This window comes from Phragmites australis, chromosome 10, assembly GCF_958298935.1.
Source record: "Phragmites australis chromosome 10, lpPhrAust1.1, whole genome shotgun sequence".
NCBI lineage: Eukaryota > Viridiplantae > Streptophyta > Magnoliopsida > Poales > Poaceae > Phragmites > Phragmites australis.
The window spans coordinates 24,177,868-24,197,574 of record NC_084930.1 but is presented as its reverse complement, the minus strand read 5'-3'; the positions used below and the strand labels follow the sequence as shown (position 1 = coordinate 24,197,574).

At 42.7% G+C, this 19,707-nt stretch overlaps 2 protein-coding genes across 3 annotated transcripts; one reads left to right on the top strand and one right to left on the bottom strand.

The window, feature by feature from the left end:
• Nucleotides 1–234: 234 nt before the first annotated feature.
• LOC133930399 (enhancer of mRNA-decapping protein 4-like) lies at nt 235–9,777 on the top strand. 2 transcript variants are annotated; one of them, XM_062377037.1, is made up of 14 exons: nt 236–1,102; nt 1,686–1,735; nt 2,018–2,174; nt 2,258–2,476; nt 2,987–3,115; nt 3,974–4,544; nt 4,641–4,826; nt 4,911–5,446; nt 6,555–6,914; nt 6,987–7,106; nt 7,688–7,858; nt 8,564–8,722; nt 8,866–8,991; nt 9,224–9,777. In XM_062377037.1, exons 1-14 carry the CDS (start codon nt 380–382, stop codon nt 9,527–9,529), a joined length of 3,813 nt encoding a protein of 1,270 aa, XP_062233021.1. In that variant the 5' UTR covers nt 236–379; the 3' UTR covers nt 9,530–9,777. The 2 variants fall into 2 exon arrangements, with proteins under 2 accessions (XP_062233020.1, XP_062233021.1); XM_062377036.1 differs by having other exon boundaries at nt 235–1,102; nt 4,641–5,446.
• Nucleotides 9,778–19,139: 9,362 nt separating this feature from the next.
• Nucleotides 19,140–19,472, bottom strand: LOC133930169 (chaperone protein dnaJ 11, chloroplastic-like). Its single transcript, XM_062376850.1, has one exon. The coding sequence runs from the start codon at nt 19,470–19,472 to the stop codon at nt 19,140–19,142; it is 333 nt and encodes a 110-aa protein (XP_062232834.1).
• Nucleotides 19,473–19,707: the final 235 nt, after the last annotated feature.

Here is a 19,707-nt window from a genome sequence, read left to right as displayed (position 1 = left end):
TATAAGGAGATCATGCTATAAATACGGAATAATATGTAGGAAAAGAAAGGTAAAATCGATGGGTGAAGAAACATCGAAATTTTTGATGACAGTAAGGGAATACACATTTTTTAGATGACACTGAGGAATTACCCCAAAATCAATCTATCCTGAAAAAGCATGCAGTTGTACCGTGCAAAGGCCAACGAAGCCGCAATCTGCTTCCAGATCCCCGTCAAGTAAAACCGCAAAATCGCAGGGGGCCAGTAGCAAAAACACACTCTCCCCTCTCCTCGTCTCTGGCGTTTCTCTCCTGCGCATTTCCAGTTCCAGTGCTCCGCCATTTCCCCTCTCCCCCGCAACAGATCTGCGCCACCGCCTCCACCTCTCGCCACCTCTCATGGCGTCGCCGTCGGGGAACCCTAATCCCTCCCCGAGCGCTCCCTTCGAGCTCGGTATGCTTTTCCGACCTCCGCCAAACCCTAATCTCCCCACCACCACCGGCGTCTTCCCTGGTGGCCCCGCCCCCGCCGCTGCAACGCAACCGCCGCCCACCGGGCCCTACTCCTACCCACCGGCCACCCCACCCTTCCGCCGCGGCCCCTATCTCCACTACCCCAACGACCCCCACGGCTTCCAACTCCCCGCCGCCGCCGCCGCCGCCTTCGCGAACGCTAACCCCACTGCAAACCCTATCCCGAACCCCGGCCCGAACCCGGGGGCCCGGCTGATGCAGCTGCTGGGCAACACCGCTCCCACCCACCTCGATTCTGCGGCGTCCATGCCGCCGTCGTCGGAGTTCTCCGCGGCCCCGGCGGCGCCACTCCCGGCGACGTCGTCCGCGCCGCCGGCGAGGATTCTCAGCAGCAAGATGCCTCGTGGGAGGCTGCTGGGGGCCGGGGACCGGGCAGTGCACGATGTTGACTGGCGGCTGCCCGGGGAGGCGGAGCCGCCGCAGCTGGAGGTGACGCCTATCACCAAGTACACCTCGGACCCTGGCCTGGTGCTAGGCAGGCAGATCGCCGTGAACCGGACGTACATCGTGTATGGGCTTAAGTTCGGTAACATCCGTGTGCTCAACATCAACACCGCGCTCCGCTCGCTCCTTCGTGGGCACACACAGGTATGAGTGTGTGATTGCTGTACTTGTGTTGTGCTGTCTGCTGAGTTGCATTAGTAGCTATTTGGTTTATTGCAGTGTTTGCATGAACTGGTGTTGATAGTGGCTCTAAAGTGAACTTTTGCTTACCGCTTAACAAATGAACTCCTCGGGCACTATTCGGTAAATGTACAGTGTGTTTTGTATTATCACCTTTCTGCTGCCTTGTTCCAGGCTGTGGAGTTATGTTTTGGCTATTTTGAAAGATATGTTCCAAATTAATTACTATGGTCGCTGAAAAGCAGAAATCCAAAGGGAGGGTGAACCTTGTTGATACATGAGTGAAGAATATCAACTCATTTTAGGCTCCTCTGAGTTAGTTCTCCTTTTTTGTTTATGCCAGCAAAGTGCATTTGACGCATATTAATAGAATATAAACAGACAATTTTTCTAGCATAAATGTTTTTATCTGATTTTATGCCGGTGTTTATTTTGGTGGTGTGGTGCTTCCCCCATTCTTTGTGATATTTTTGACTTTTGAGTTTAGTCAGCACAACGTTGCATTTCTTATTTATGTTTTGCATGGTCTTATTTGTGTTTGCTGCAGAGGGTGACAGACATGGCTTTCTTCGCAGAAGACGTCCACCGTTTAGCAAGGTACTATGTACTGACATATAAGATGTTTCGGACATGTTTTCCTTGTTGGTGTAGTGCTTTAAGGCACTTGTACCTGTGTTTCTTTTTCTCCTCGTCTTCGTGGAGTGGACAACTTGGTGGTAGAGTGTCTTGCCTACCCTTGACATCCAGTTATTGGTGCAAAATAAACTTGCTCCTTTTGTTAGTCCAAGAACTACAACGAAATTTTTAAGATTGGCACAGCATTAACCTCCTCCAGCTCTCCGTCCCTCAGAACTACCAGCTTGTTTTATTCTGTTGCAGTGCAAGTGTAGATGGGCGGGTATATGTTTGGAAGATTGACGAGGGACCTGATGAGGAAAATAAATCACAAATCACAGGGAAGATTGAAATTGCCATCCAGATTATAGGAGATGCTGAAACTTATCATCCGAGAATATGCTGGCATTCTCATAAGCAAGTAAGGCCTCATCTACATGGCGTCTGCCACCTTAAATATCTTGATTTTTCTGTACACTGATCCGTGTAATTTCTACCCTGTAGGAGATTCTGTATGTTGGAATTGGGAATTGCATCTTAAGAATGGACATAACGAAAGTGGGAAGAGGAAGAGACTTCGGTACAGTAGAGCCTCTGAAATGCCCACTTGACAAGCTGATTGATGGTGTGAACATGGTTGGTAAACATGACAGAGACATTACTGATCTCTCCATATCTCAGTGGATGACGACGCGTCTGGCTTCAGCATCAAAAGATGGCACGGTTTGTACTTTGTACATGATATCCTGATGTTGGTTAGGAAACCTATACTTCACGATAGGCAAGCACATAAGAATGGAAGTGGCCTGGAAAACTAAAGATCCAAAAAATTATTTATAAACTTTTGTTCCATTGTGCACATTTGTATTCAGATATAGTTTGGTTTCCACCATCTAGAAAGCGCCAAAAATATTCTGCACTTCAAAATGTCATCGGTTATATCTGCTTTTACTGAATACTTGATATGGTTTCCTTGCTTTCTCGTTCCAGTGCTAGCTTACATGTAACAAACACACAGAACGGATTATGGATGCTACGATTGTTGAACTTAGTTTTATCATATTCTTAGTCGTGCCACACTTGGACAAAATCCCCTATCTCTGACAAGAAAACTTTTTTCCCTTCTCCGGGTTGGGTATTAGGGCATATATTTGTTTGGCACTATATTAGATCAACAGAAACATTATTCGATATTGCTAAATGCTTATAATGTCTACCCTTTGTTTTTGACAGGTAAAAATCTGGGATGATCGCAGGTCAGTCCTTCTGTCTGTGCTGAAACCACATGATGGTCAAGCAGTGTACTCGGTTTCTTTTCTTACGGCACCTGAACAGCCAAATCATATAAATCTCGTTACAGCAGTAAGTATTCTTGTGCTTTTCTCTTTATTGTTTTCTTATTTTGGCCTAATTCTTTATTCAATTTTTTCTTATTGGAGTCTGATATTCTTATCAAGTTATCCTTTTTAGAATTATTGCGAGATCTTTACTTCTTTTTTTTTTTTTTTGCGGAGAAGGAGATCTTTACTTATTTAGACGTGTTACTTCCTCGTCCACAAATGTAGGGCATATTTTATGTTGCACATATACCAAGAAGGATGGAAGCGATTAGACTAACCCTTACTATTGTCTCGAAGGACTATAGTGTATTTAATGCATGCATGTAAGCAATGCAAGGTAAAACTGGATTTTTTATTAGGGGTATATGGGGAACAACACACTCATTTTGCATTGGTATATGATATGAAATACGGTTTACATTTATGGACAGGACCATTCTAGAAGCGTTTACACTTGTGGACAGAAGGAGTATTATGCTATAATAAATAACCAGAACATTATTGTCCAGCTCATACAGTTTTTAGCCATTTTTAAACAATGGAAATTCCAAATTTCTTTTTGATGATCTCAAGGTATCTCATACTTGTGCCTGCAAAACTACAATTGAATAATCTGAAAAGAATCATGGTTTCCTAATTATAACTTGGATATTTCATTGTTGGATAGTCCTTGAAAAGATAGCATGTCTCTTGTGTTAGGATTTGCTTGCTGGGCCTTGGAAGGGGGGATATATTGCTCAGAGAGGATAATATCCTCCATTATTCATCATTGTTATATTATGACAAACAGTGTAGCTTAGCGAAGCAAGCTAGAATATGCCTCTGTTTTAGCTTTTATCTTGAATGTGATTATTACGTAATAGCTTTTGTAATGTTGCAGGGTCCTCTCAACCGAGAAGTAAAAATTTGGGCCTCCACTAATGAAGAAGGTTGGTTGTTGCCGAGTGACTCGGAGACATGGAAATGCACTCAAACGTTGGAACTTGTAAGTTCTCTGGAACATAGGTCTGAGGAGGCATTTTTCAACCAAGTTGCAGTGTTGCCGCAGGCTAGCCTTATTTTGCTTGCAAATGCCAAAAAGAATGCTATTTATGCTGTGCATGTTGAGTACGGCCCAGATCCTGCTTCAACTCGGTTGGACTATATAGCAGATTTTACAGTTACAATGCCCATTTTGAGTCTCACGGGAACACATGAAACCCAATCTGATGGTGAACAAGCAGTTCAAGTTTACTGTGTCCAGACAATGGCTATCCAGCAATATGGGTTGGAGTTATCACTCTGTCTGCCACCTACAGCTGATAATGCTGGACCTGGAAGAGACCCAGCTCTCTCTCATGTATATGAGAGACCTCCAGAAATGGCAGATGTGGAGTCTTCTGCAGGAACTACTCCGATTGATTCTTCTATTATTGTTTTGACTAAACCATCAAGTGATAGTCAAGCCACAGGTAATGCATTAGTAACGTCATATTTAGTCGTTTCAGGTAATTCAGATGCTATTGAGTTTGACATAAGTCTATCAATTCCACCATTTTGTTATGCAGAAGCTGATTCTTCTCTAGATGTTCCATCTGTGGCTCCTACATCAAAAATGAATCTTGCTGGATCTCCAGTTGTCTTAAGTAGACACCCTTCAGGAGGTCCATCTCATGGTGATCGTGATGCGGACCAGTCATCTATTGGTAGAAAGGATAGCTTTGGAAAGGAAGAGCCAGGTGGCCAGAGTGATGGTATAGCAATTTCAAATCCTCGTCCCATGTTTCAGGTGGGAGGGCATGCTACGCACTTGATAACTCCATCTGAAATTATTTCAGGTGTGCTCACTTCTACTGAAAAGGTTGCTAGTGTCAGCTCTCAGAATGTAGAAGCGGAAGCAAAACATATGGATGAGAGAAAATCAAATAAAAAATTTGAACTTGAGGCTGTTAAGGAGACCCAAATTCATCCTGAGAAAAAGGCGATACCTGACAAGAATTCAGAGCAAACTGTAGACACAATCAGTGAACGCACGATAACAACTGACAAGTACAACATAGAAGATTCACATCCTCTGTCTGATAGATCAGTACCCACGCTTTTGAAGCAGCCTTCTGGAGCTGGGGAGGAAAATGTTGTGAAGAGAGCAACTGAAGCTCCTGAGAGAACTGATGGCCCTTGTGCTTCAAGGGGCTTACAGTTACCCTCAGCTACCAAAGAAGGGAAAGTTCTACATCCTCAAGTGTCTGGGCAATTGTCTCCTTCTACAAGCACTTTCAACTCTACTGATTCCTTGCATGAACCTCGAAGCAATACAAACCCTCCTACTGATTCCTCCCTGCAAGCTACTGCTATTCAAGGAACACTGCAACAGGTGATTGCATTAAATATTTTTGCCCCATGTCTTGTGACAACTTGTCTGAAGTAATAGATGATGGTAGTCTCCTGTTGTCTTATGTAAATTTTTTTGTTAGGGAATGTGTATTGATCCCCACATCATTTCTTTTGAGTTGTGATCGCTGCACCTCCATTATTTTTTTAAAGAAATCATATTAGATAATTGAGTTGTGGTTGTGACATACATGATAGTACATTAATGGTGTTATGCAATGTTGTTTAGATGTACTAAGTTTATCAGTTAGTTGTTATGTTCTAAGTAACTGCATTGAATTACCTGGATATTGTTTGACTCAAAAGGCATCAGTATTCCTGTCATATAAGTTACATGTTCCTTTTCCAGAATAAGAAACAGTAAATTTTTAATGTATGTGTATATGTTGGATATTGATTCATAAGTTTCATAAGGTTGAAGTTGAAAGTTTAGTCTATGTTTGTGCATTACATAACACTCCCTAGCTGCATCATGAACTTTGGATTATCAGTTAAGGGTTATCTGATCTATTTCCAAGGAATAAACCTCCTCAATTACTCTCAGAATAGTTTTTACATGGACATCATGTTCACACTTGGTCAATTAGTTCTATAGATAAAATTCTAGTACATCTATTCTCTTTTAGCATTATCTGTCTTGCACAACTTCAACCAGGAAAAGCACTTACTATATAGTTGTCATGTCGAAACTGAAAATTGACTTATTTTAGAACACTAGTCAATGCATCATCATAAGTACTAAAGGGTCATTGTAGCTTAATAGTTTTTGCTGACATATAATTTGCAAAAGCAATGGTCAAAGGCATGTATTGGAAATTGTTAATTTCTGAAACAGCAGGTAAAAGAGAAGGCTGTTAGTAGTGGCTAACTGATTTACTGTCCGCTGTCATCAGTATTCAGCTTCCCTGTCAAGTTGCTAATCTTGAGTTATTCTTGCCCTCATATTGCATCATCGAATATCAGTATTTTGTATTTTTTTTTGATGTTTTGTAAGGAAAACATGCTAAATTGATTATCCTCGTATGAAGATGATGACCGTATTTGTGACATTACAATTTTCTTTTTTTTTTACTATGCTTGTCATTTTGCAGCTTGTGGCCATGTATAGTGACATGCAAAAACAATTGAGCACAATTGTGTCTGCACCAATTGCAAAGGAAGGCAAAAGAATTGAGGCATCACTAGGTCGAAACATGGAGAAGTCCATCAAGGCCAACATTGATGCCATGTGGGCTCGTTTCCAGGAGGAAAATGCAAGGCATGAAAAGACAGAAAGAGAGCGAATGCAGCAGATGGCTACTCTAATAGCAACTTCTGTAAACAAGGATATTCCTGTTATGCTGGAGAAGTCTCTAAAGAAAGAAATATCTTCACTGGGACCTGCTGTTGCTCGGACAACAGCACCTATCATTGAGAAGTCCTTATCTTCTGCTGTTTCTGATTCACTTCAGGTTCTGGCTATTGTTGCTTTCTAGATATTCCGATTTTTCCCATCATCTCTCTCATTTGACCTCCCCTTTCAGAAAGTTCTGGGTGACAAGGTTGTGAATCAGCTAGATAAGTCTGTAAGCACAAAACTTGAAGCTAGTGTTGCTAGGCAGATCCAAACACAGTTCCATACATCCGCCAAGCAGACACTTCAGGTATGTAGCCTTGGCGCTTGTTTTCCTTGCAGATGATCATTGTCAGTGAAGATGTTATTTTCAAATGAGGTATAAATATAATACCCATGATTTTGTGTGGCAACTTAATTTGTCTTTCACAAATAGTGTTTTCTTGTGCGCCACTTGTGTTGAGAGTTGTCTGGTTGCCTGAATGAACTCATCCATGCACAGGATGGTGCAGGATGGAGTTGCTTTCAGGAGTTTTGAGTGAGAACATCATGCCAGTGGACCCTAGATAAGACAAAGCAAAACAAATGTATTATGCTGCATTCTATTTTGTGATCAAACCGGCCATATAATTCGATGGAGCATGGCTCTCTCATAGACACACCCATCACCCCTAAGGCTGTAAACTTGCGATTTTAGTCAGCCAAGCAACTGCTTAGTGCTTACCAGCGTAGTAATCCAAAGTTTGAAACACCACATCACTTACTAGTTCACTTATGATGTGTTGTTATACATACATGATCCATTGCTTGAGGAACCTGAACAACCTTCATGTCTTATATTTTAGTAAGTTCGATACTAAGCAGCTGAATGTTTTTGATTTATCCCTACAGGACACATTTCGCTCTAGCTTTGAGTCATCAGTTATTCCGGCATTTGAACAATCATGTAAGACGATACTCGAGCAAGTAGATGGTGCATTCCAGAAGGGCATGTCTGAGCACAGTGCTGCTATCCAGCAGCAGGTTGTGACAGCAAATACTCCATTAGCTCAAACTCTAAGGGTAAGTTTGCAAACTCTTTTGTTGTGGAGAATGCATAGGCCACAGAAAGATGATACACTTAAACAAACATATCTTGTTTTATTTATGTATATATCTTTTTGGGAAACTCCAAATCATACCCTGAACTTTGCCTCGATCTTCAATTTTCACCCTGAACTATGAAACCATATATTTTTCACCCTAAACTTTACAGTACTATTCTAATAACACCCTTACCGGTTTTGGAGGGTGGTTTTGCCTATGTGGCGGGTATGCATGGGTGGTTTTGTCACGTGGGCATGCATAGCTGATTTAATTTGGTCCAGCACACCATCCACCTATGCAGACATGACAGAGCTGAGCCTGAGCCTGACCCCACTTAACATTCTCTCTTTGGAGGATGGGGAAGCAAGCTTACGGAGTCAACTCATGGCAAAACCGCTTGGCAAAAAGAAGAATAAAAACAATATTAAGTGACATGTCAGCCCATGTGGCAAAAAAGAAAACGTCAATGCAGACCTGCCACATAGGCAAAATCACCTTCCAAAACCAGGTTGGGTGTTATTTGAATGATATTGTAAAGTTTAGGGTGAAAAATGTCTCGTTTCATAGTTCATGATGAAATTTGAAGATCAAAACAAAGTTTAGGGGGTTGATTTGGAGTTTTTCCTTTTTTTTTTTACTTACGATGACTGACGTGCCTTTTATCTCATTTGAATCTCTCAGGAAACAATCACTTCGGTGTCATCAGTAACCCAGGGTCTTACATCAGAGTTACTGGATGGCCAGCGCAAGCTTTTGTCACTAGTTGCATCAGGGAGCCCAATACTACATAACGCAGGTGTTTTGCAGCCCAGTAATGGACCAGTGACCGATCTCCCTGAGGTACTTAGATACTTTGAATTTTCCTTTATACTACTGCCCTAGATACGATGATGATATTTTTGATGGTCTGTATAGCTGAATATAGTGTTCCCCACAATGTACTGTGAATAATGATTTTATTTTTTGTGTAATTGCTGTTTCAGGTTGATGCTCCGTTGGACCCTCTGAAAGAGCTAGGCAGACTGATTACTGAGCGGAAATTTGATGAGGCATTTACAATGGCTCTTCAAAGAAGCGACGTATCCATAGTTTCTTGGTTGTGTTCTCAGGTAATCCCTCTCCAAATTTACCTTTTATTTTTAACCCTACCTACCACACACGCACCACCCCAAACCTTGTGTTCACAAATTAAGAGCTGCGTATCATCATGCAAACCTTCAATTCATGGTTAGTGGTACATGCTCCAGACATTACCCCAAGCTGTCATTTTGTCAGGTTTGGGCGTTTCATCGTTCTATAAATGCTACTGTATGGATGTTTAATCTTCTACCCTTGTTTCAGGTTGATTTGCAAGCATTATGTGCAAGCGTTCCTATCCCTCTAAACCAAGGGGTCCTCCTAGCCCTTTTTCAGCAGCTAGCATGCGACATTGCCAATGACACATCCCGGAAGCTTCAGTGGATGACAAACGTCGCCGTGGCAATCAATCCAACAGATCCAATAATCGCTATGCATGTGAGGCCAATATTCGATCAAGTCTACAACGTCTTGGCGCACCAACGGTCACTGCCAACCACCAGTGCATCGGATGCGACGAATATCCGCCTAATCATGCATGTGATCACCTCAGTGCTGATGAGCCGCTAGTGACGATGGTAGGGCGTGTTCTGCACTTCACATCTTTGTATATAGAAAAATTTTGAATGGCAAATTGAACCGAAGAAATGGAGCTTCTACATTGAGGCCGACAGGCCAAGGACAGTACCCGTAGTTCGCATAGTGGATGGTGTCGTCCGGTGTAAATTGGTCATGTGCGACTTGGTACCGAGTTGCATGTTGGGTTCATTGTCTTGGATGTTGGATATGTTCTATGCAGCGTGAAGATGTACTGCCTCAAGTTCCATGCCTCCATTTCGAGTTCCAAGTCCTAACTAACACGTCCACTCGTGACCGGAGTTCCTGACCTGGGTTCCTGGGCGCTTGATTGTGTGAGCCTTTGCGGCAGCTTCCGAGGCGATGCCTGATCTGTTTCTCTGCCTGCCGTTAAGCGTGGGACACTTGAAAGCGTGGTACACCCTCTTGTGCGGTCGTGCCGGTGCGCTCTTCTTTTTTCTTGCATGTTCTGTGTCTCTGCTTGTGCTGGTCCCTCTCCTGACCGAGTTTATTGTCCGAGAATAAGAAGCTCCCACCGGCTTCTCACAATTTTGTGTATTTTTAAAGGATTTGTAAAATTCCATTAAATCGAAAGGTCAGCAATATCGCTGGCTACCAGATCCTAGTTACAATTTTTGGTACATGACTATTACGAACTGGCGTCCTTTGCTTCATGAGCATGTGATTCAATGTAATTAACAGTTACAAATAAAGAGATACCTGTTGGAGGCTACCGGCCTCTCAACAGGTGATTTTTCCGTCCACCATCATCAATAAAATACAAGAATTATTCTCTCTAATTTCTCTATGTCTCTATACTTTCCATTGCAATACGATATCAATCACTAGTTTTACCACTGATTTGCTACAACAATCAAGAACAGAGAGGCATAAAGACCTTTCCTAGATGGTAAGCACTCTATGATAAATCCATTTTGCCCCATCCATGACATACCTGCATCATCCTTCGTCGTCGTCGTCCTGCCATGTCATCCTTGCTGTCACCGCTCTCGTCGTTGTTCACATCGTGGCACTGCTTGTCTTTAGTTTGGTCACCACAGCGGCCTCGTGAGTGCTACACCCCTACGACAGCCTCTCCGGCCATCTTTTGGAGTTCGGGCAACTGAAGCACTAGCCATCGGCACGGGGTCCTTGACGACAGCAACTACCACCACGATGACGATTGGCTCTGAACCACTGCCCACTTTGGCACCTCACCACGGTGCTCTCACTCTCTTCAGTCCAATGGCTATGGTGTCCTCCTCCTCCTCGGAGGATCCGGAGAAATACACTCCACTTACACCTCCACCGAACAATGCGATGATCACCCGTCCCAACTGGATCTTTAGGATCTGTCACGGTAGGAGCCTCCTTGGAGCCATGGCGAACCACAACACCGCTTCTTGTTCTCGTGGCTTCGATCTCAACATGCTGGCTGGGCCTTCCTCCTTCGTGCCAGCTTTCATCAACTCCAGCCTCGATGTCGAGGAGGTGCCCTCTGACGTGTCCTCTACCTTGGCCTCCATCGACAATGCGCTGTCCACCTTCGCCTTCGGCACCGACGAAGGCACAATGGCGGCACGACGTGGATCTCCGACCTTGACCGCCGGGTCTACTCACGACGACATAGAGGCCGCCCCTAGTGCTTTGACCCGCCACATCCTCTGTCGCTTTGCGATAGCGGCGACCAACCGCCGTCTAGGTCTTCACTTGGGGTCATGGGCTCTCACGTCCCTCGACCTTCCCTCCGACAGCGCCTAAGCATGCCTGGGCGTGTGCGCATGTTGGGAAAGGGGCTTATGGGCCTCTTCATGCATGCGTGAGTGGGCATCAGCATCATTTTGACACTATGACTACCTTCAAAGAGTCCCTCCAAATATTCAATTTGGCATAACACAAGGTAGAAGAAATATAGGCATCTACTGATCATTATCATATTATGCCTCCTACTACTGCAAGATCTACACCATTTTGATAATTATCTTCAACGTGCTAACTACATAATATGAGATATGCACTATGTAATTCAAGTCTCAACTTTACTTTACAAATTTTGTATTATTTACAACATTACCACAATTCTTCAATTTACCCAATGTGTAAATTCATTCAATCATTGGTCATTTTGTAGGACAAAATGTCCAATATTGAATTCGACACACTCGAGTTAGATGGCCGAAACTGTCTAACTTAGGCAATGGACATAAAGATAAGTCTATCGTCCTGTGGACTAATAATGATGATTAATCCTCCTCAAGAAGGAGATCCATCACTTCAAGATTTAATCAAGTATGATGTTTTATACTTTATAAGGCACCATCTTTATCTAGATTTAAAATCTGAATACTTGATGGATAGAATCTATATGATCTATACAATTCGCTCAAAGAGTGATATGAATAGCAAAAGATAGTCATTCTGCGTGAAGCACAACGCGAGTGGTCCAACATTCGCCTATAGGATTTTAAGTCCATTGGAGAATACAACCATGATGTTCACAAGATCTGCTCCAGGTTGCTATTTTATGACAAAGCTCCCTCAGATGCAGAGAAAATTGAAAAAACCTTGTCTATAGTGCTTCCTGCATGTAGGATATTGCAACAATAATACTATGCTAGGAGTAATATTCTGAATTAATTCACACTTTACTTCAGGCTAAAAAATATGATAAACTTCTTTTGAAAAATCATCACCAATGTCCTACATGCACTGCTCCTTTCTCTAAAGTTAACTCTAATATTCAGAATAGCAAAAAGTTCGATGGCAAAAAACGCCGCCCAAAGAACTCCAAAGGTAAGAAGAATCACAACAAGAAGCAGAAATTCCATAGTCCTAACAAGGTGAAGAATATTTCAAAGCACAACAAAAATAAATCTGACATTTATCTTAAAATGTAGTTGCTACAACCACACAACTAAGAAATGCCGCACACTAAGACACTTGATTGATCACTACCTCAAGTCCGTTGGATGAAGCCAGCTAGCTCATGTTGAAATATTTGAATCGCAATTCAATCTTCAAACTGACACTAGCAGGAAGGCTATTTGTTCCCAAAGTGTTCCTTCAAAACCGGACAACGACATCACTTTGCAGCAGCAAGAGGACCTTGAGAGCATGGACAACATGATCCTGGATTTTGCTTCCAATGATTTATTTGGAGACCTCAATTAGTCTCCCAATTAATTAGATACTATTATATCTATGTCCTACATAGTGTTGTAACAAGTTATTGCCATATACCATATTGTATATTTTAATAATGTATTAGCACATTAATACTCAATAAGTTGTATATATTATATATATCTATGAATAATTTCACTTTAAAATTCTTCATTTCTATATATAGATATCTACGGGGGACAATCCGATGGAAGAAAAAATGTGCCTAGTGTATAGCTGTACCACTAACTCTATACTTAGGGAAACTAAATATTTTCAAACTCTTAAAGAGAGTAAAAGAAATATAATGACAATCGATGGACGCGATGCTATGATTGTTGGCTCTGGTAGTACCATAATCACTCTCCCTATGGTTACTCAAATCATAATCGATGATGCACTATTATATCCCGATTCAACTCGTACCCTACTAAGTTACTACTTCCGTTTCGTAATGTTTGTCCACGTCCACCATTACGTACAAAACCAAGGAATACTGAAATCGAGTGAAAAAAATGCATAGAGATGACCATGCTACCCCTAATCAATGCAAGGATGAGAGCAAATAACTCACCAACTTTCGAGTAAATGCATGCATGCACTCAAGGGCATAGCAGGAAAATGAACCATAAAGCATCCTTGGTTACCGTAATGGACAAATAATTTGAAACAGATACTCCCGAGGCTATAGACAAACATTGCGAAACGGAGGGAGTATAGAGATATCCATCAAAATAGTTTATATATCGAAACCCATGATGATAACAAAGAGGAATATCTCCTAATTACCAAAATTAATGGATATGCTAAACAAATACTAGAAAAAAATTCCCTTTTTATATTTAGAATTTTACTGCACATACATCAAACCCGTACCACATATTACGTATAAGGTAACTTTTCAGAATATATACACATTCCAAATATGGCATGATCGCCTTGGTCATCCCGTCATCGGGATGATATAAAAAATTATCGATAATTTAATTGGTCATGACATAAATACTGCCAAAATCCCATAATCTTCGGATTTTGTATGCACTGCATGCGCCACAAAAATACTGATTTTAAGACCTTCTTATCTTAAAATCTGAGTTGAACCACTCAAATTCCTTGAATGAATTCAAGACGATATATGTGGTCCAATCCAACCATTAACTGGACCGTTCAGGTACTTTATGGTTCTCATTGATGTATCTACATAATGATCCTAATCCATTCAAATGGATAATGCGGTTGAATTCACCTCATATGCCTTCAATGATTATTGTATAGCACTAGAAATTCAAGTCCAACATTCAATACCATATGTCCATACTCAAAATGGTTTGACCGAATCTCTCATCAAGAGAGTCAAGCTTATCGCATGACCGTTATTATATAATTACAACTTACCAACTTCATGTTAGGGTCATGTAGTCTTACACGCTGCTGATTTAATTCTATTATGACCAACTACATATCGCACTATATACGTACCAATCTGTGAAAGTTAGGTTGCACTATATACGTACCGATCTCACCACTGCAACATACATCAATGGGCCCACATAGGAAATTGAGGATCTACATGGGGTATAACTCTCCATCAATCATAAAATACATCGAACCCTTCACACGGGACCTATTTACAGCCTGATACACTGGCTGCATATTTGACGAGGATCATTTTCTAGCATTAGAGGGGGATTTCAAGTACCAGAAAGATGCCAGGAAATCAATTAGAATGCCACAGATATTTCCTCATCTGATCCACATACTCAAGAATATGAACTCTAAGTTCAGAGAATCATAAATTTACAGCATATTACAAATAACCTGTCAGATGCATTTACTGACAACAAATGTGTCACCAAATCCAACATTCCTACTAGGAATATGTCGGAAAGAGTGGAGGTACCAAACAAATCACTCAACTCCTAAATAAGAATAAGATAGGGAGAAGTACGGTCACAAAGGATAAAGCTTTCTCCAAGCTACCACGAAAACAGAGGAATCCCTTCTCTAAAATAGAAAATACAAATCAACATTAAGTTAATGACACATAAGGCCTATGGACACTATACATCTAGTGGATGATCAACATCCACATCTCAGCTCAACTGTGCACACAAATATTGATGCTGGGACATCGGAATACCCCAACTCTATTGTAATAGGAAATCACGATGGGTCAGAAAGGGTAGATGAAATTTTCATCAATTATATTGATTTTGGAGAATCATTTGATAGAAAGACTACAATTGATGACTGTTGGTGAATCAGAAACCAGGGGTCCCCGAATCCCGAGGCCATGCCAGCAATCCGCCACGTGGCGCCCTCCCGCGGGGATCATCTCCGCGGGGTAAAAAAGACTAAGTTCCGGGAGAGGGCGCTCGGGGCCACAAACAGTGGTCCCCGAGTACCCAGGTTCCCCGATGATCTGCGAAGACCAAGTAACCAGGAAGGGGGTGCTCGGGGAGGTGAACAGTGACCCCCGAGCACCTGAGTCCCACGATGACCAGGAAAGCCGAGTACCGGGAAGAGAGTGCTCGGGGAGATGAATAGTGACCCCCGAGCACTCGGTTCCCCGACGGCCCAGGAAACCCCCCGTCAGTGGCCCCCACAGGGGTCCAACGATGAGGTGTCAGCCAATGAAAGGCCCGATGCCGCATTTAAGGGCGCACGTGGCCTGTCACCTCCAACTACTCCCGCCACGCTCGGTGTCAATCCCTGTCATACTCTGGTAGAAGGGCGTGGGGATATTTAATGCACGGGTCACATCCTGCGCCATCCGACGCGCCTCGGGATAGCATCGCAAGGCCCGAGGCGTTCCGTCTGCCGCGCTGCTGTGGCTGGCGAGCAAGACCGGGCGGGCACGCCGGGCCGCTCTGTGGCTGCCCGGTGGGCCCTCTCCACGGCGCTCGTTGCCAGCGCCATCATGACGACTGAAGATCAGGCGCGGGACGCGTTTTCAACCCCCGTCACTTCGCGCAGAGGCCATGATGACGGCCTTTTCCATTTATGGCACCTTGGAACTCGTATCCTCCCATTCGGGGCACGCCACAGCCAGCGGATATTTAAGAAGCCGGCGGGCACATATAGAAGAAAGGAAAAAAAGCGGAGGTCGAGACTGAGTTGGTACAGAAGAGCGCTCGAACTCTCTGGCGCCTGCTCAGAGATCGAAGAACACCTTCGTATAGGCATAGAAGCTGTGACCACTGAAGAACAAGGAGCCCGAGGCACTAGGATAGACAAACATTCTTGTAACCAGCACATTCCTGAGACATTCTCAGGGCATTTATAGCATCCACACAGGAGTAGAGTGCTACGCGCAGTGCGGCCCGAACCTGTCTAAAAATCCCCCCAGCGCATTTACTCTTTTCTGCATTAGATCATTCCATCCCGCCTGCCATCGCATTTACATCCATTTATTTCTCCAGCAAATATATTCATAATCATCCCCCCGGCCGAATCTCTAAAAAGGGGTCCCTCAGGATCCCTGCGACAGGAGTTAACCCTCCGATAATGACACTTACTTTTCCTCAAAGATTGCAAACAACCTTCACATTGATCTAGATCCCAATACCATGGCAGAGTGCCGCAAGCACTCGGATTGGACACAATGGAAGGATGCAATCCAGGTAGAATTGTGCTCGCTCTCCAAAATAGAGGTATTTACATTAGTAATACCCACTCCTCGTAACATCTTCCTTGTGGGATAACAATATGTTTTCATTCGCAAACGGAACAAAAATAATGAGGTGGTGAGATATAAAGCGAGGCTTGTAGCACAAGGGGTTCACATAGAGACCCGACATTGATTTTAATGAGACTTATTCTCCAGTAATGAATGAAATCATGTTCTAATATCTTATTTCATTAGCAGTTCAAAATTATCTATCTACGCAATTGATGGATGCAGTGACCGTATACCTATACGGGTCACTTGATTTGGATATATATATGAAAGTCCCCAAAGGACTAGACATTCCGAATCCAAACACAAATTGCAATGTGTATTGTGTAAAACTTAAAATGTCACTATATGGTTTAAAGCAATCGGGAAGAATGTGGTACAATTGACTAAAAGAGTTCCTTCTACATAAAGGGTACTCCAACAATGATCATTACCCATATGTCTTCATAAAACAGTCCTCAATATTATTGGAAATATAGAAGATATAGATGAAGCACACAATCATATAAAGACAGAATTTGAAATGAATGATTTGGGTAAAACAAAATTTTGCTTGTGTATATAACTCGAGCATCTTCCTTCAGGTATTCTAGTATACCAAGCCGCATATACCTAGAAAATATTGGAAAAATTCAATATAGACAAATCTAACTATCCAAGATTCCTATGGTTGTTCGATCTCTTGATATGGAGAAAGACCCATTTAGATCACGGGAGGAAGAAGAAGAGATACTAGGACTCTAGTTCCTTATCTCAGTGCCATTAGAGTGCTTATGTATCTTGCAAATTGTACCAGGTCTGATATCGTATTTGCAGTAAACTTACTAGCTAGGCATAGCGCTGCTCCAACTAAACGCCATTCAATGGAAGTCAAGAGTATCTTTAATATCTCCAAGTACCATAGATCTTGATCTTTTCTTTCAAAGAAAACAAGATATGAATATGATTGGATACACTGATGCTGACTACTTCTCAGATCCCCATAATACCAGGTCACAAACATGTTTTATGTTCTTATACGTTGGAACAACCGTTTCTTGGAAGTCTTCAAAATAGACTCTTGTGGCTACATCCATAAATCATTCTAAAATAATGTATTATATAAATCATCACGTGAATGCATATAACTTCACAGAGTGATAAACCACATACAACAATCATATGGTATTGATTCCATTGAATCACCAACTATTATTTATGAAGATACTTCTACATTTATTAATCAAATGCAAACATGTTACATAAAGAGCAATATAACCAAACATATTGTACCTAAAATGTTCTATCCTCATGAATTGCAAAATAATGAGAAGATAAAAATCTTGCAAACTAAATCATATGATAATCTTGATGATTTATTCACTAAGTCCTTATCAACTTCTATATCCCAAAAATATATTCATGAAATTGGTATGCAACGATTTCAAGATCTGCAAGGTTCAGAGGGAGTTGATCCCTGAATAATAACCTGATCATATTGTTCTGTACTCCTTTTCTTTATGAGTTTTTTATACGGTTTCTCATATAAGATTTTTTAACAAGGCAATATCTACCTTATTTCTCCTATTTTCTCAAGTGGTTTTCGAAGGTTTTAATATGATCCATAGATTATAGTAATTGTTCTCTAAGCTAATCAATGTGTTTTTCCTATTTAGGTTTCTCATATAAATTTTAATGAAGCAATAACAAATATATATCATATCATTTTCTCATTATATTTTACTATTGGGTTTTAAAGGAGTTTTAATAGCATATCAACTTTTTATTTTCTTCTTATATTTTCCCTCAGGGTTTTAGCGGAGTTTTCAACCAGAAGTTTACATTACAGATAATTGATTAAGAGAGAGTATTACGAAACTAACATCTTTTACTTCATGAGCATGTGATCAATTAGTCGTATAACTGTCATTAACAATTATTCAATATAATTAACAGTTACAAATGAGGACCGATCTCTGAACAAGTGCTTTTGTCACCATTCATTGTGTATTTAATGTAAACACCATCATCAATAAGATATAAAATTTATTCTCTCTAATCTCTATATCTCTGACACTTTTCCACTGTAATAATGACGATGTGCGTTGTGTAGGAATAAGATACGTCAAATTAGCATCGACTTAATTGGAATTCTGGCTAGTTAAATAGGCTGGGTTGGTACCGCCTTGAGCTGAACGTGGTCGCGAGCGTCGCAGGTTAGGCTGGCTGCCGGTCGACTACAGTATAGAACCTTTTGGTTACACATTTGGCCGGTTGATCATGAGGCGGCCGTACATAAGCTGTTTGAAACAATGTATGAAAGGAATGACGAAACAAAGGAATAGATAATTGTAATGTTAAAACACAGGTCCACGTCTCCACTGGTGATCAGTTCATTGACTGGATGGCAGAGTACGAACTTTTCGCGCACACGGGACTGCAGAGAAGGCAACCCCCCCCCCCCCCCCCAAGATGAGAGCATTCTTTTCCCCTACAAAAGTTAACCATTTTTTCATACAAGTGCTGTATCGATTTCTGCAAAATTTGTATGTTCCAAGGTGGAGCCTAAAAGTTTTCCAAACGAGGATTTATCGTACACGAAAATTCGCAGGGAAAAGGAGTATTTACAAAAGCTACTGCACCTGCTACTTAGTGACTGACAATTGGGCCCCACACTACTATCCACATGACCACATACACAGGGCTGCGCCTTGGCCTGCAGGACGAACATCATCTTGATGCCAAGAACGGCGCAAGAGCCATGGAATTCCGGATGCAGCACGGCTACCAGCATTGGTCTGTCTCCCACCTCCTCACCCGCATCTTCCCGACGCCGCCGATGCCCCGCCGCTGGCACGCTCCGAGCGAGCAGTCGTAGCGCGCCCTAGCGGCCGGGTCCGACAGCGTCTCGTACGCGCGCCGGATCTCCACGAACCCCGCCGCCCCGGAGCCCGCGCAGGCGGAGTCCGGGTGCAGGCGCTTGGCCATGGCGCGGTACGCTGCCCTGATCTCCACCTGCGTCGCCGCGCGCCCCACCCGCAGCGCCTCGTACAGCCCCCCCGCTGCTGACGCCGCAGAAAGTGCCGGCGGCGTGGTCAGAGGCACGGCACCCGCCATGAGATCGACCTCCCCTTGCTTCCTTTCGCTGGCTCGGGAGAGGATGGTGTGCGTGAGCTGAGCTCTGTCTGAGCTGGGGACGACGAGTGAGTTTGGTGGATGGCTGGAGCGTCTCGAGGTGGTGGAGAGTGAGGTGGAACGTAAATATGCGGGGGTGGGACCCACTCGCGGCGCTAGGCTCGGGTTGGGGAGCCGCTTTCTTCTAGAAGGGCTGCGTTGGGTGATTGGTCTGGGA